This window comes from Nycticebus coucang, chromosome 4, assembly GCF_027406575.1.
Source record: "Nycticebus coucang isolate mNycCou1 chromosome 4, mNycCou1.pri, whole genome shotgun sequence".
Lineage (NCBI taxonomy): Eukaryota > Metazoa > Chordata > Mammalia > Primates > Lorisidae > Nycticebus > Nycticebus coucang.
Genome location: NC_069783.1, coordinates 25465303 through 25477874, shown reverse-complemented (window position 1 = coordinate 25477874; position 12572 = coordinate 25465303). Strand labels below are relative to the sequence as shown.

General features: G+C 53.9%; 1 protein-coding gene across 1 annotated transcript; it reads left to right on the top strand.

Annotated features, from left to right (window-relative positions):
• The first annotated feature begins 3695 nt into the window (after positions 1 to 3695).
• On the top strand, positions 3696 to 12373 carry SLC30A3 (solute carrier family 30 member 3). The gene is made up of 8 exons (XM_053588052.1): positions 3696 to 4016; positions 7448 to 7629; positions 8354 to 8500; positions 8596 to 8749; positions 9326 to 9524; positions 9789 to 9894; positions 10132 to 10266; positions 11498 to 12373. Exons 1-8 carry the CDS (start codon positions 3922 to 3924, stop codon positions 11644 to 11646), a joined length of 1167 nt encoding a protein of 388 aa, XP_053444027.1. The 5' UTR covers positions 3696 to 3921; the 3' UTR covers positions 11647 to 12373.
• Positions 12374 to 12572: the final 199 nt, after the last annotated feature.

Sequence of the window (12572 nt, the reverse complement as noted above, 5' to 3'; positions counted from 1 at the left end):
GAAAGAAATAATTCCCAAGTAACAGTTTGATTACAGTACGATCAGTGCTAAGAAAGAAAATCCAGTGTAGGATGAGCTCATGTGACGTGAGAACTAACCTAGTGTGGGGGCCAGGGAAGGCCTCCTCTCTCATCCTCTCTCTGACCAGTTAACATCCTATCTCCTCCATCCTGCTTCCACTCTCACAACCAGCTCCTCCTTTCTGGGATGGCTTAATTGAGAACTATGTCACCTGTGGGGCACTAGAGACATAGTATGAGAAAGACACAATTCCTGCCTTCAGGGAGCTTTCACTTTAGTGAGGAGACAGAGCAGCAGAGGATTTCATTACAATGTGGTGAGTCCTCTGATCTGATGAGCACAGTGAGCCTTGAGAGAACCAAGGAAGGGCACATACCCAGTCTGGGAGAGGTCAGGCAAGGCTTTCTGCAGGTGACATGAACAGAGAATGGAGTAGAAGATGGACCTTCAGCTTGCCTCTGCCCATACGCTTCAGCTTGGCTTGGACCACTCAAGAGTTAACTCTGGTACACATGCTTAGATTACAAATCTTGCCTGAGATCTGTATCCCAGTTTGTTTGTTTATTTTAAGACAGAGTCTCTGTGGCTCAGGCTAGAATGCCATGGCATCAGAGCTTACAACAACCTCAAACTCTTGGGCTCAAGCGATCCTCTTACCTCAGCCTCCTGAGTAGCTGGGACTACAGAGGTCTGCCATGAGATCCAGATAGTTTTTCTATTTTTAGTTCTTACTCAGGCTAGTTTCAAACCCCTCAGCTCAAGCGATCCACCCACATTGTGCTCCCAGAGAATAAGGATTATAGGCGTGAGCCACTGCACCTGGCCCCTAGCCCAGTTTAAACTCTGATCTTAGTGCTGGACATTGCTCTTCTTTCCCATTATGAACTGGTCCAGTATTGACTGGTCCAGCACACTTCTTGGAGTGTGTGGCGCCTGAATCCCCCTGCAGCCCTCTTCTGGCCTGTTCTGCCAAAGGCCCTCTGGAAGCTGGCCCTGACCTATTCTCCTGGGATATCCAGTGCTTTCTGCCTCAGTCATGCTTGTGGGGCTAAGAGCAATGACTCACCTTGGAGATTGAGACCTGAGGCAGAACCAGACAGGCAGTAACAGCATGTGGATTAATCGGTAGGAAAGGACTGCAGAACAGAAATCTGTTGCAGTGAAGTTAAAGTCAAGAGGGAAGGAAACATGTCTATCTTGTTCACCACCAATCCCCAGGTAGGGTGTCGGGCTGCATGGCAGGGAATAAATGCTGAGTAAATGTTGAATGAATTGTTCTTTGAAGGCTACAAGTTCCATTCAGGGCACTAGCTGACCTTCCAACTCCTGAGTAATTTTCCTATCTCCCATCCAGGTGCAGCATGACTTCTAGCCTGGCATTCTCCAGGACCCTTTGCAAAGATTTTCATAAGGCCACCTGATGGCTCTTTGAGGAACAGGTGCAAGGGCCCTATTTCGCTGCCAAGCTTTCTTTTACATAAATTTCCAAGCGAAGATTGGTATTCCCACTGCCAGGGCCTCGGCTTCCGGAGGCGGCACGTTCCGCGGGGGTCAGCTCCAACGTGCTTTTCTTTCCCTTCCCCACCTGCTAGCTTCCGCCGGGCGGCGGGTTAGGCACGTGCCAGCGGCTGCGCCCCCTCCTGGGCACTCAGGGCTGCTGTCCGCGCGGGCTGCCCGGGAAGGGAAATCCCGGAGGAAGCCATTGTTGTTATGTGCCCTGTTGTCGTCATCCGCTGAGCCTGCCAAGAACCCAGTTCCCAGCCTAGGGCTCCGTGATTTCTCCCTGTTCTCCAGCTCACCCACCCGGCCGCTTCAGTCCAGACTGACGCATCTGAGGCTTGGAGTGTGCGGTGTCCCCTCCGCACTCCAGTTCCAGGGTTCTCAGTATTGGAGAAAGCCCTAGGATGGGTGAGGAGCTTAGAAAACCGACGGCACGAGGGCAGGACGTGTTCGGGGCCCTGGTATAGCCGGGCAGGGTCGTGTGTTCCACCCTGGCTCTGACCCGGACCAAAGAGGTGACCTTGGCCGGTGGCTTCCCCTCTCGCCGCCTCACTTTGCCTGACCTGAGGAAGGAGCTGAGGTTCTTTCAGTCCTGCGCCTCTATGGAAAGTTGGAGGTGAAAGCCTCCCTTCGCTCCATCACTCAGTCTCCCCCTTGCCAGCTAGGTCTTTGGACCCGGCCTCCGGCCGGGGGTGGGCAGGCGCCAAGGAAAGGCTGGCGGCAGCCGGGAGAGTGGTGTGGGCGGAGGCGCAGCGCAGAGGGCGAAGCAAACCCTTGCATTCTCCTGCACCGCGCAGTACGATGCCTGCGCACACGCCGCCCGCAAACCTTGGCACGAGCCTCCCTTGCCAGCCCGCCGCCCAGCTTGCCTAATCCGTTTAAGCCTCACCTCCTCCGCGAAGCTCTCCCGGTTAACTCCATCTCTTCCAACCATTCTATCTGGCACGTGTACCAGCTTTGTTTTTTTGTTTTGTTTTGTAAGTGCACACGCGATCTCATTGTTTGGAATAACAATGTCGAAGGCCGAACCCTCAGTTCAGCACGCCCAGTATGTTCTGAAGGATACGGTTGATGGGTTTCTAGCCTGGGCTCACTAACCACTCCCACCCTCCATGCTTTCTCATCCCTGCTTACTCTCTCCCCTCCTCCTACGGACCCTCCTCTTCACAGACTGTCACAGCTTAGAGTGCACAATCTAGTTCCCACCCCCTTTTCATTCTACAGTGGCGACAGGTGCCAGGGGCAGAAAATATTGAGCCTTTGAAGCTTCGACTCAGGCTCAACCACCGACTTTCTATAAGTCACTCCTTTCCCTGGGTTTTAGTTTCCTCAAAATGAGGTAATGCCCGGGAAGGGGCTACAGGTATGGAGGTTAGGCATCACTAGCTAACAAGCTGAGCCTCAGACTGCCTCCATAAAGAGTGGCTTGTGACCCAGAGAGATGGCACGGACTCCACTGGGTGCCCCCGCCTGTGAGAGCACCGTGACCTGCACTCCCTTCAGTCGTCAGTGTGGCGTCCTGACTCCGGGAGGGAAAGAGGACGGGGCTCCAGACCCAGCCCTTTGTTCACGGCCTGGACACTTCTTCCTTTGGGACTCAGTTTACTTATCAAAAAAACAGGGATAATAATGAGTTGAAGGAAAGCAGGAAGCTTTTTGTTACCCAATGTCTCTGTATAAAAATAAATGATCATTAGCAGTACAGTGCTTGGCAGCAGATTTTGCTCCAGAATTCCGACCCCAAATCCTCCACAGAAGAGTTTCTGGCTCGAGTCCCTGGAGTTCTCCCCGACATGTCACTGCTCACCACACATTCTTTCAGGTTCTCTGGACACAGGTAATGGGTCCGCACCTGTTTTTGCTTCCTCAGGGGGGCTGAGGCCAGAGGCAGCGGGGTAGCGGGGTGGCGGGGCGATGCCCCGGCATGGGCGACCAAAAGATGACAGACCTTGGGTGAAGTTTGGTCGGTAGGTCCTCTGGCTTGGAGCCGTGGCTGGGACTTGGTTGGGGCGGGGCTAGTTCGCCTAGTGGGCGAAACTATGGAGACCAGGGGTTCTCTGGAACCCCGGTGGCTGGGCGCTCCCGCTTCCCCCACCAGGCTCTGGCGTCGGGAAATGGGGCTTTGGCTATGGGGGTAGGGGCGGGGCTTAGGCGTGGGAGAGAGGCCGGGGAGCCTGGAGGCGGGGCTTGGGGAGCTCGCCCCACGCGGGGCGGGGCTCCTGCAGCCGCGGGATCTGCAGATCCGACTCCACGCGCCACAGTCGCTGCAGTTCCCTCCACTCTGGTGGTCCTGTGTCCCTGCAGGGAGTCCGGGGGTCGGCGGGCCACTAAGCCTTGGCGCAGGGCCGGCCCCGCCTCTCCCTCCCTCGGCCAGGCCTAGACGGTCGGGGCAGCGGGGACATGGAGCCCTCTCCTGCCCCTGGGGGCTCGGAGACCACTCGTCTGGTGAGCCCCCGGGACCGCGGCGGCACTGGCGGCAGCCTGCGTTTGAAGAGGTAGGACAGACCTGGGCTGACGCTCGGCCCGGGGGTGCCACATTCCTGCCCTCTGTCCATTTCGTTGTTTCCCTCGGCTCCACTACGACTGTCTCTGTCGCGCCCGGCTTCATCCCCTCAGGCCACACAGAGCTCTCTGACCCCAGCCAGCCCTGCCGCGCCAGCCCCGACCCCAGCTCCTCTACAGCGGGCTACGCTCCCCACAACCCTCCGGCACCCTTATTTTCTCCCGGTCCAGCGAAGCGGTTCCCGGCGTCCCATCCCTCCGGACCCCTCCCCCGCCCCCACCGCGTCTGACTTCCCGGGAGTGTCGCTCCGTCGGGCCACGGCCGCTCTGGGGGCCCCCGATATCCGCATTGCTCCGGGCCCAGGAGGAACACCTTGTCGCCCCGGCTTCGGAGCCCCATCTGCAGGCCCTGGGTCCTTTCCTCCGCGCACCCGGGCTCAGGGCACCCCTTCCAGCCACGGCCAGCTGCGGGCACCCGGCCGAAAGATGGGCCTGGGCTCAGCAGAGGGTCTTCCAGGCCCCTGGAGGGCGAGCGGCCGCCAGGAAGCGAGGGGGGCCGGGAAACGAGGGGGCGGCAAGTAAGGAGCAGGTGCGATCTGGGCGGCGGGGGTATTCCCGGCTCCTCACAGACGGGGCCGGGGGTGGTGAGGTGTGAAATGAGGCGCGCCGAACGGCCGGGACAGCGGGCCGGGGGCGGCCGGAGAACCGCCTCCGCGCCCCGCTGGCCTCCTGAGCCCTGCCCCTCGGAGCGGCCTCCCCAGCCACCTCCGCTGGCCATTTTGTCTGTTGGCTGACCGTCCGTTTGTCTCCAGAATTTGGCAGGGTCTCTGGCTTTTTCTCTTCCCCCATGCCTCCCAATCTTTGTTTCTCTTCCAGCCCTTCTCTCCTTTGTCTCTGACGTGGTGCTTCTGTGTGTTTCTCCCTCTTTAGTTGAGCAGGGCCTTAAACTTGGGTGGGTAGGGAAGTGGGTGAGCACAAGGGAGCAGTGACCCCTTCCTGCAGGGGACTGCAGACCCGGCAGCTGTGGAGCTCCAGCCGTGACCCTGGCATCTCTTCACATCTCCTTTGATTTTGCTTCAGCCTCTTCTATGTCACCCCTCTTCCCCATTCAATATTTGTTTTTTGTTGGGGGTTTCAGAGGGCCTGGGAGAGGAACCAGCCTTTCCTCCTCTAAGCAGAATGTAGTCACCCCACATACACACACGCCCACACACCAACAATGAGGCTTCTTCAGTGCCCAATTTGTGCGGAACAAAAGGCAGCAAGCAGCCTGTTGATGGGTGGCTACCTTGGTGACTGGCGCACTATGCCTCAGGGCCAGGGGAGGCTTTTGCCCACCACTCCAGCCAGGGTTTGCTCTTCAGGCCCACATCTTCCACTCCCAGCCCATCTTCATTCTCATATGACCATTAGTCACCAAATCCTGCAGTATTTTCTGGAAGCGGTACTTCCCAGTCTACCTGCCACTCCTCGAAAACTGTGTTCTGGGAGGTTCTGGCCTGGTCTGTTTTAGACCCCTTCATCTCACCTCACCTCATCACCTCTTCTCCCCTCCCCTCCTCTCCTTTCCTCTCTTCTTCCCATCAGCAAGGTCATCTCAGGGCTCAGGAAATATTTCTTCAAGCAATCAATGTATTTCCCTGTATGTTTTTTTGAGCCCATCACTTTCCTCCTCACCCCTTTCCCTGGTACGTCACATTTAAAGTCCATGCTGCAACCTTGTCATTTCCCATGTCTGGTGCAGTCTTCTCCACCTAAGTCTCATCTCCTTAAACATGTCTTCCTCTGTGAAGTTCTCCTCACCCTCTGTGAATGGGTGCTCACTTCACTGTGCCCCAATGTCTTTTGTTCAGAGCCCTTCTAACACCAGCCTGTCCTTGCGTAGTAAGTCATTTGTTTCACACCTGCCTCTCCCACTAGGCTGGGTTTCGTTATATGTACACTGCCTGGCACACCTCATTGACTGAGAGGACGGGTTCAAAAGCTACTCATCTCTCCATCTCCTCTGAAAACACACCCAGAACCACATACACCCAATTCTTAATCTTAGATGGGGCTTTTGAAATTCAAGAAATTAATCTATCTACAAGCACTTGCATTTTCCCTACATGTACCAAATATCCCCCACCATCTCCCTCAAACCTCAATTCACCCACTTGGCAGAGTTTCTTCGCCAGAAGGCCCCAGTCATCCCTCCCCACTCTGCTTCTGTGTTCACGCTTCTATCTGGAGCCATTGTTTTCACTCATGGGTATTCTTGTCACACCTCCATGAGTATTTCTAGTACTGTATTTTCTTTTTATGTCCTTTATTCTGTGGAAGGTCTGTCCTTGGTGGGGTTCAGGTTGGGTAGTAGTGGGAGTGAGAATTGGCCCAGAATGGACCTAAAACTCATTCAGTCTGAGCTCTCCAGGTGAGGCTCCCAGCCCCATTCATTTGTCAGGGGAGGCTTATGGCACTATGCAGTTAGGGTGCTTCTGCTGGGTGCCTGGGATCAGACTGAGGTCCATTTAATGTGTGGCTGACTCCAAATTCAGTACTCCTACCTCTACCATCCCCAGCCTTAGCAGGCTGTACCCCACCTCCCCATGACAACCCCAGCTCTGGAATCTAGCCCAAAGCTCTCTGTGCCTGGAATCTCAGACTTTTTGGATCCTAACATTCTACTCCCTCTTAAAGGGCCACATTTCAGCTGCCTGCTTAGAGAAGGAGGGGCAGGATCTGGGAGTAGGGGCACAGGAGGGAGGCACACTGAATCAGCTAGGATCAGCTCCACACTCTCATACAAGCCTCTATTCGGACTGCCTTTGCCTCGAATGTCACGTCATCTTCATCGAAATCCTTCCTGTTCTTCAAGACCTTTCTTCTCTAGTTGTTTCCTTGATTTCCTCTTTAGGATTAAACTGTCTGTCCCTCTACCCTCAGAGCCCCAATAGCACCTCAACTGCTCTAATGGCAATGGACGCCTTGTGATCTGCATCACAATACACATTTGTCTTATTCATCAGGGACTCTCAGAGGTGGAAAGGCTGTCCTGCTCATTTTGTATTCCTCGTGGTGACCAGCATAATACATTGATTTGGTTGGGGGCTGTATGGCCTCCGTACATCCTTTCCCTCACTGAGCCTTGTATTTCTAACTTATTTAATAAATATTAGACTAGATTGTTTGTAAGATGCTTTCCAGCTGTGAAATCCTATGATTCTGTGTATGGAAGGGGGAGGGAGTCCGGGGTCTGAACTGTTCATTTGGCCCCCATTTCTCACATGGCCCTCTGTCCATAAGGCTTGTGGGTATGACCAGGCCTCGAGATGGAGCTAGAGACGGGCCATGTCTGACGAGGCCAGCCTGGGCCATAGAGGACCTAGGGTGAGCAGGCCAGCCTGTGGGCTAGGGTCAGGCTGAACTGTGTTGCTTGCCTCAGTCTCTTCACAGAGCCCCCAGAACCCCTCCCCGAGGAGTCCAAACCTGTGGCAATGCCTTCCCACCACTGCCACAGGGACCCTCTGCCACAGCAGGGCCTCACCCCTGAGAGGCTGCAGGCGCGGAGGCAGCTGTACGCCGCCTGTGCTGTGTGCTTCGTCTTCATGGCCGGGGAGGTGGTTGGTAAGTTGGAGACCATCCCCCTGACACTGCCTAGGCTACTCTCCACTCAGAGTCCCAGGGATGTTCCTGGGTGGAGATGCAGAGAAGATGGTGATGTCTGGGATGGCAGGGAGCTGGTTCCCGGGACTCAGGAAGTGGGAGTGGGTGAGAGACAAAATACCAAGGGGAATTTGGGCTGAGTTCCAGAGCCCACAGGCTGACTTCTAGGTGTTAACGGAGCTCTTAAAAATCCTATTTTCTTGTTATTAAAAATATATATATATATCACTGTAAGCTGGACATGGTGGTACATGCCTGTAATCCCAGCTGCTTGGCAGGCTGAGTTAGGAAGAAACCAGGAGTTCAAGGCCAGGTTAGGTAACATAGCAAGACCCTATCTCAAAAAAATAAAATAAAATAAAATGGCACAATAACTAAGAAAATGCCAGGAAGGCTATGTTAACCAGTGTGATGAAAATGTGTCAAACGGTCTATGAAACCAGGATATGGTGCCCCATGATCACATTAATGTACACAGCTATGATTTAATAAAAAAAAAAAGAAAGAAAGAAAGAAAAGAAAATGGCATTGTAGAAAAATTAGAAAACCTGTAATCCTATCACCCAAGAAAACCCAAATTTACGTTTTGGTGTATATCCCCCAATTTATTTTCCATGCCCATATGCACATACTACCTGATATTTTCTAAACGGAACCTGCACTGTGCATCATTTTGCCCTGGCAGGCGGGTATTTGGCACACAGCCTGGCTATTATGACCGATGCAGCCCACTTGCTGGCAGACGTGGGCAGCATGATGGGCAGCCTCTTCTCCCTTTGGCTCTCTACACGTCCAGCCACCCGCACCATGACCTTTGGCTGGCACCGCTCAGGTAAGGCCCTTGCATGACTAGTGACCCTCCAGTCTTGCCAGATGGCACCTCACAGGGTCCCCAGCAGGTCTCTGACAGCTTGTCTCCCCCTGCAGAGACTCTGGGGGCTCTGGCCTCTGTGGTTTCCCTCTGGATGGTCACTGGCATCCTCCTGTACCTGGCCTTCATCCGCTTGCTGCACAGCGACTACCACATTGAGGGGGGTGCCATGCTGCTGACCGCTAGCATTGCAGTCTGTGCCAATCTGCTGTACGTTCCAGTGTGGAGCAGGCACCATGTGGGGCTCAAAGTAGAGGTCTTCCTCCAGGATGGGAGAGCTGCTCTCCCCTCCCCCACCAGATACAGACGTGCTGACACAGGTCTCAACTGTCTGCCTGGGGCATGCCTGGGAAGAGCCTAGGATAAAGCCTAAACTATAGAGTCAACAGACATTTGTTAAGGACCTACTGTGTACTAGCCATTCTGATGAGTACTTCCATCAATATTGTCTCATTTAAAACTCACACCCACCCCTGAAATAGGTAATATTACCCCTAGTTTACTGTTAATGAGATAGATCCCGACAAGTGACCGGATATGACTTGCCCAAACCACATAGCTATTTAGATAGCAAGGCCAGGATCTGAATTCACATCTCTGGCACCAAGTCCAGTTTTCTCTCCCTCAGCCTGCATTCTTTCTCTCTGACAATGCTGTTTACTTCCTGGGGCTGGGAATGTAGGTGGAGAAAGGGCTACTGGGGAGATGGGAGGAGGAGGCATGGACATAATGGCAGAGGAGGCCTGGGCAGGCTGCCTGTCCTGAGCTGCTCCGCTTCTCCCTCAGAATGGCCTTTGTGCTGCACCAGGCCGGCCCCCCCCACAGCCACGGGTCTAGAGGGGCAGAGTATGCACTGCTAGAGGAAGGGCCTGGGGAGCCCTTGCCCCTGGGGAATACCAGTGTCCGAGCAGCCTTTGTACATGTGCTGGGGGACCTCCTGCAGAGCCTTGGGGTGCTGGCTGCCTCCATCCTCATCTACTTCAAGGTACTAGTCAGTACTGGCCTACCTCAGCTTTCTTCCCCCAACTCCACACCCCAGCCCCCTCCTTCCCAGGACCCTCAGCCTCCTCCCCTCCCTCCCTCCAGTTCCTGTCTCCCAGATCCCCTGGACTTTCCCAGCCCTGTGCCATGTTCCCTTTCTCCTCTGCAGGGATCTCAGGGGCCTCTCAGGTCCTATTTATCAGGATGTCCCTAGATCTTTCTATGAAAGGTCCCTGGTTGCTGGGCTCAGGAGTCTCTTTCTCTATAGCCTCAGTACAAGGCGGCTGACCCCATCAGCACCTTCCTCTTCTCCATCTGTGCCCTTGGATCCACAGCGCCGACTCTCCGGGATGTTCTTCGAATCCTCATGGAAGGTGAATCAGACACTACTGCTCCCCACCCTGGGCCCTCTCTGACCTCCTTCAAGCACTGGGCCACCTCTCTTCTCTGAAGAGAGTGGGGAGAATGCCTAGGTGGGAGGATTTGGGCGTGGGGTAAATCGTGGGGGTCAACAGGGTGAGTGGACACAGTATTGGGGAGGTGGAAGCTAGGGGGTTGACCCTGATGGAAGCAGCCCTGATAGTGACATATAGCTGGGGTGCTGGTTGCAGGTACCCCCCGCAGTGTGGGGTTTGAACCTGTGCGTGATACATTGCTGTCAGTGCCAGGAGTTCGGGCAACCCATGAACTGCACCTTTGGGCCCTCACGCTCACTTACCATGTTGCCTCTGCACACCTGGCCATTGGTGAGTCTGCACTGGCCCTGGCCAGTTACTTCCTGCACATGTACTCTCTACCCCCATCATGGATAGTGGCTTGAATTACTGTATTGTTTCAGTCCTTCTTTCTTTCTTTTCTTTTCTTTTTTTTGAGACAGTCTCACTATGTCACCCTGGGTAGAGTGCCATGGCATCACAGGTCATAGCAACCTCAAACTCTTGAGCTTAAGTGATTCTCTTGCTTCAGCCTTCCAAGTAGCTGGGATTACAGGCACCTGCCACAACCTCCAACTATTTTTTGTTGCTGTTGTCATTGTTGTTTAGCTGGCCCTGACTGGGTTCGAATCCACCACCCTCAGTGTATGTGGCTGGAGCTATAACCATTGTGCTACAGGCGCCGAGCCATTTCAGTCTTTCAGATCTTTATCTGTCTCTGTCCCTATTTTTGTCTCTGGCTCTCTCACTTTCTCTCTCTCTCTCACACACACACATACACACACGTGCATGTATGTTACATGTTGGAGACAAGGAGCTCTGGGCATGGCTTTCTGGGAGGAGTTTCACCCTCTCCAAAATAACACAGGGAACTAGCAACCTTTTAAAAGATTACTAGTACCTACAGGTCTAGTGACAGGAGCACAGTTAGATAAATTATGGCACCTCCACTCTGGGATATCACATAACTATTAAATATGACAATTCTGAAGAATGTATGGCAACTAGGAAAAATGTTTATGGCATAATGCTGAAAGAAAAAAGCTGAATATAAGATTACATCTACATTATGATTCAACTATTAAAAATATATATGGTGACTCATGAGCTGACAAAGGATTTTTGAGTTTCTTCCAGATGCAAGAAGCAATCAGAGACATGCAATTTGGATGCCAAAAATATTATACTTTGTGGGATATTTGATGGTAACTCTAGAGGGACAATGGGACAGAATATTTAACATCTGGATTGTCCTAGAAATCGAGTGATATGGCTGCTGAAATATTGATACTCAAAGACAGGAGAGAAAAGACTAGGAATAGATTAGTGTGTTAGCATGGCCGATTAAGGGGGGGTGAATCTCTCCAACATTTTCTTTGACGACTTTTCGCTATTCATACAGTAGAAAAAGAAAAGCAAGCTCCCCATTTACCCACGGCTTTAATGCTGTGCAGCCCTCAGCCCCTTTATGCATCTTTATCTCAGCCCCTGCCTGTTCCTGACTCCCTAGGGACTGATGCTGCTTCTTATCACTCTCCCACAGACTCCACTGCTGACCCTGAAGCCGTCCTGGCTGAAGCCTCATCCCGGCTCTACTCCCGGTTTGGATTCTCCAGCTGCACCCTGCAGGTCGAGCAGTACCAGCCAGAGATGGCCCAGTGCCTACGCTGCCGGGAGCCCCCTCAAGCCTGAGTCATAGCCCTACCCTCACCCCACTGCCAGGCCCAGGCTCAGCCCTGGACTCTGAGTACCTGCTTCACCGATTATGGAGAAGTGACAGAGCTGGGCCCATACCCCTCCCTCTCCCCCTCTTTCCACTTGCCAGACTCCCCAGCTCCAGCCCCCGCCTCAGTGGGCAAGACCAAAGCGTGGCAGGGAGTGTGGTGGAAGTCAGGCTGAACAGATGTGACCAGCTCAGGGGCAGGGACTCCCGGACCTCAGTGCAGTGGGTGGGTGAGGGTGGTGGGTGTGTGCGTGTGAAAGCCTGTGGTCTTTGCTCCCCACGGTCTGAGGAGCCGTGAGCCCCTTTCCGTGCAGTGCATTCATTTGTGTGGTAGGCTGGTGGCTGGCTGGGGGCATCTGCCTGTCTGTGTGCTGTCATGTGCCTATGCCTGGGGGAGGTCAGCAGGGGTCCCCTCCCCACTTGGCTCTTGCTCTGTCTATGCAGAGGCCCCAATGCCCGCACTTTGTATGTCCTGGCCCTGTGGTGTTGTCTCTGTGTGTGTGTTCTTGGTGTTGTGGCCTGTGTGTCTGTCTCTGTGCCTGTGTAGCTGTGCTATGATCTCTCTGAGTCTGCTCCATCCATGTGTCTGCTAGGGGGTCTGTCTGTCCATCCTCTGTTGGTGCTGTACCCTCGGCTATCCCAGAGAGAGGGAGGACTCCTCTGCAGCTCCACCAATAAACTTATGTCTCACTGCATCTTTCAGCCCTTGTGCGGACTCCTCAGGAGGGGGTCATCAAATTAACCATTTGGGAACCACAGAATCCCTTAGCTGGAGTGACCTCCCCCAGCACCGCACCCTCAAATATGCATTCAGATGTAGTCTCAAGCCCACCCTCCTCTTCACTCCCTTTCCCCTATCAGGGTGTGTTCCAGCCCAGCTTCTCGGCCCTGAGAC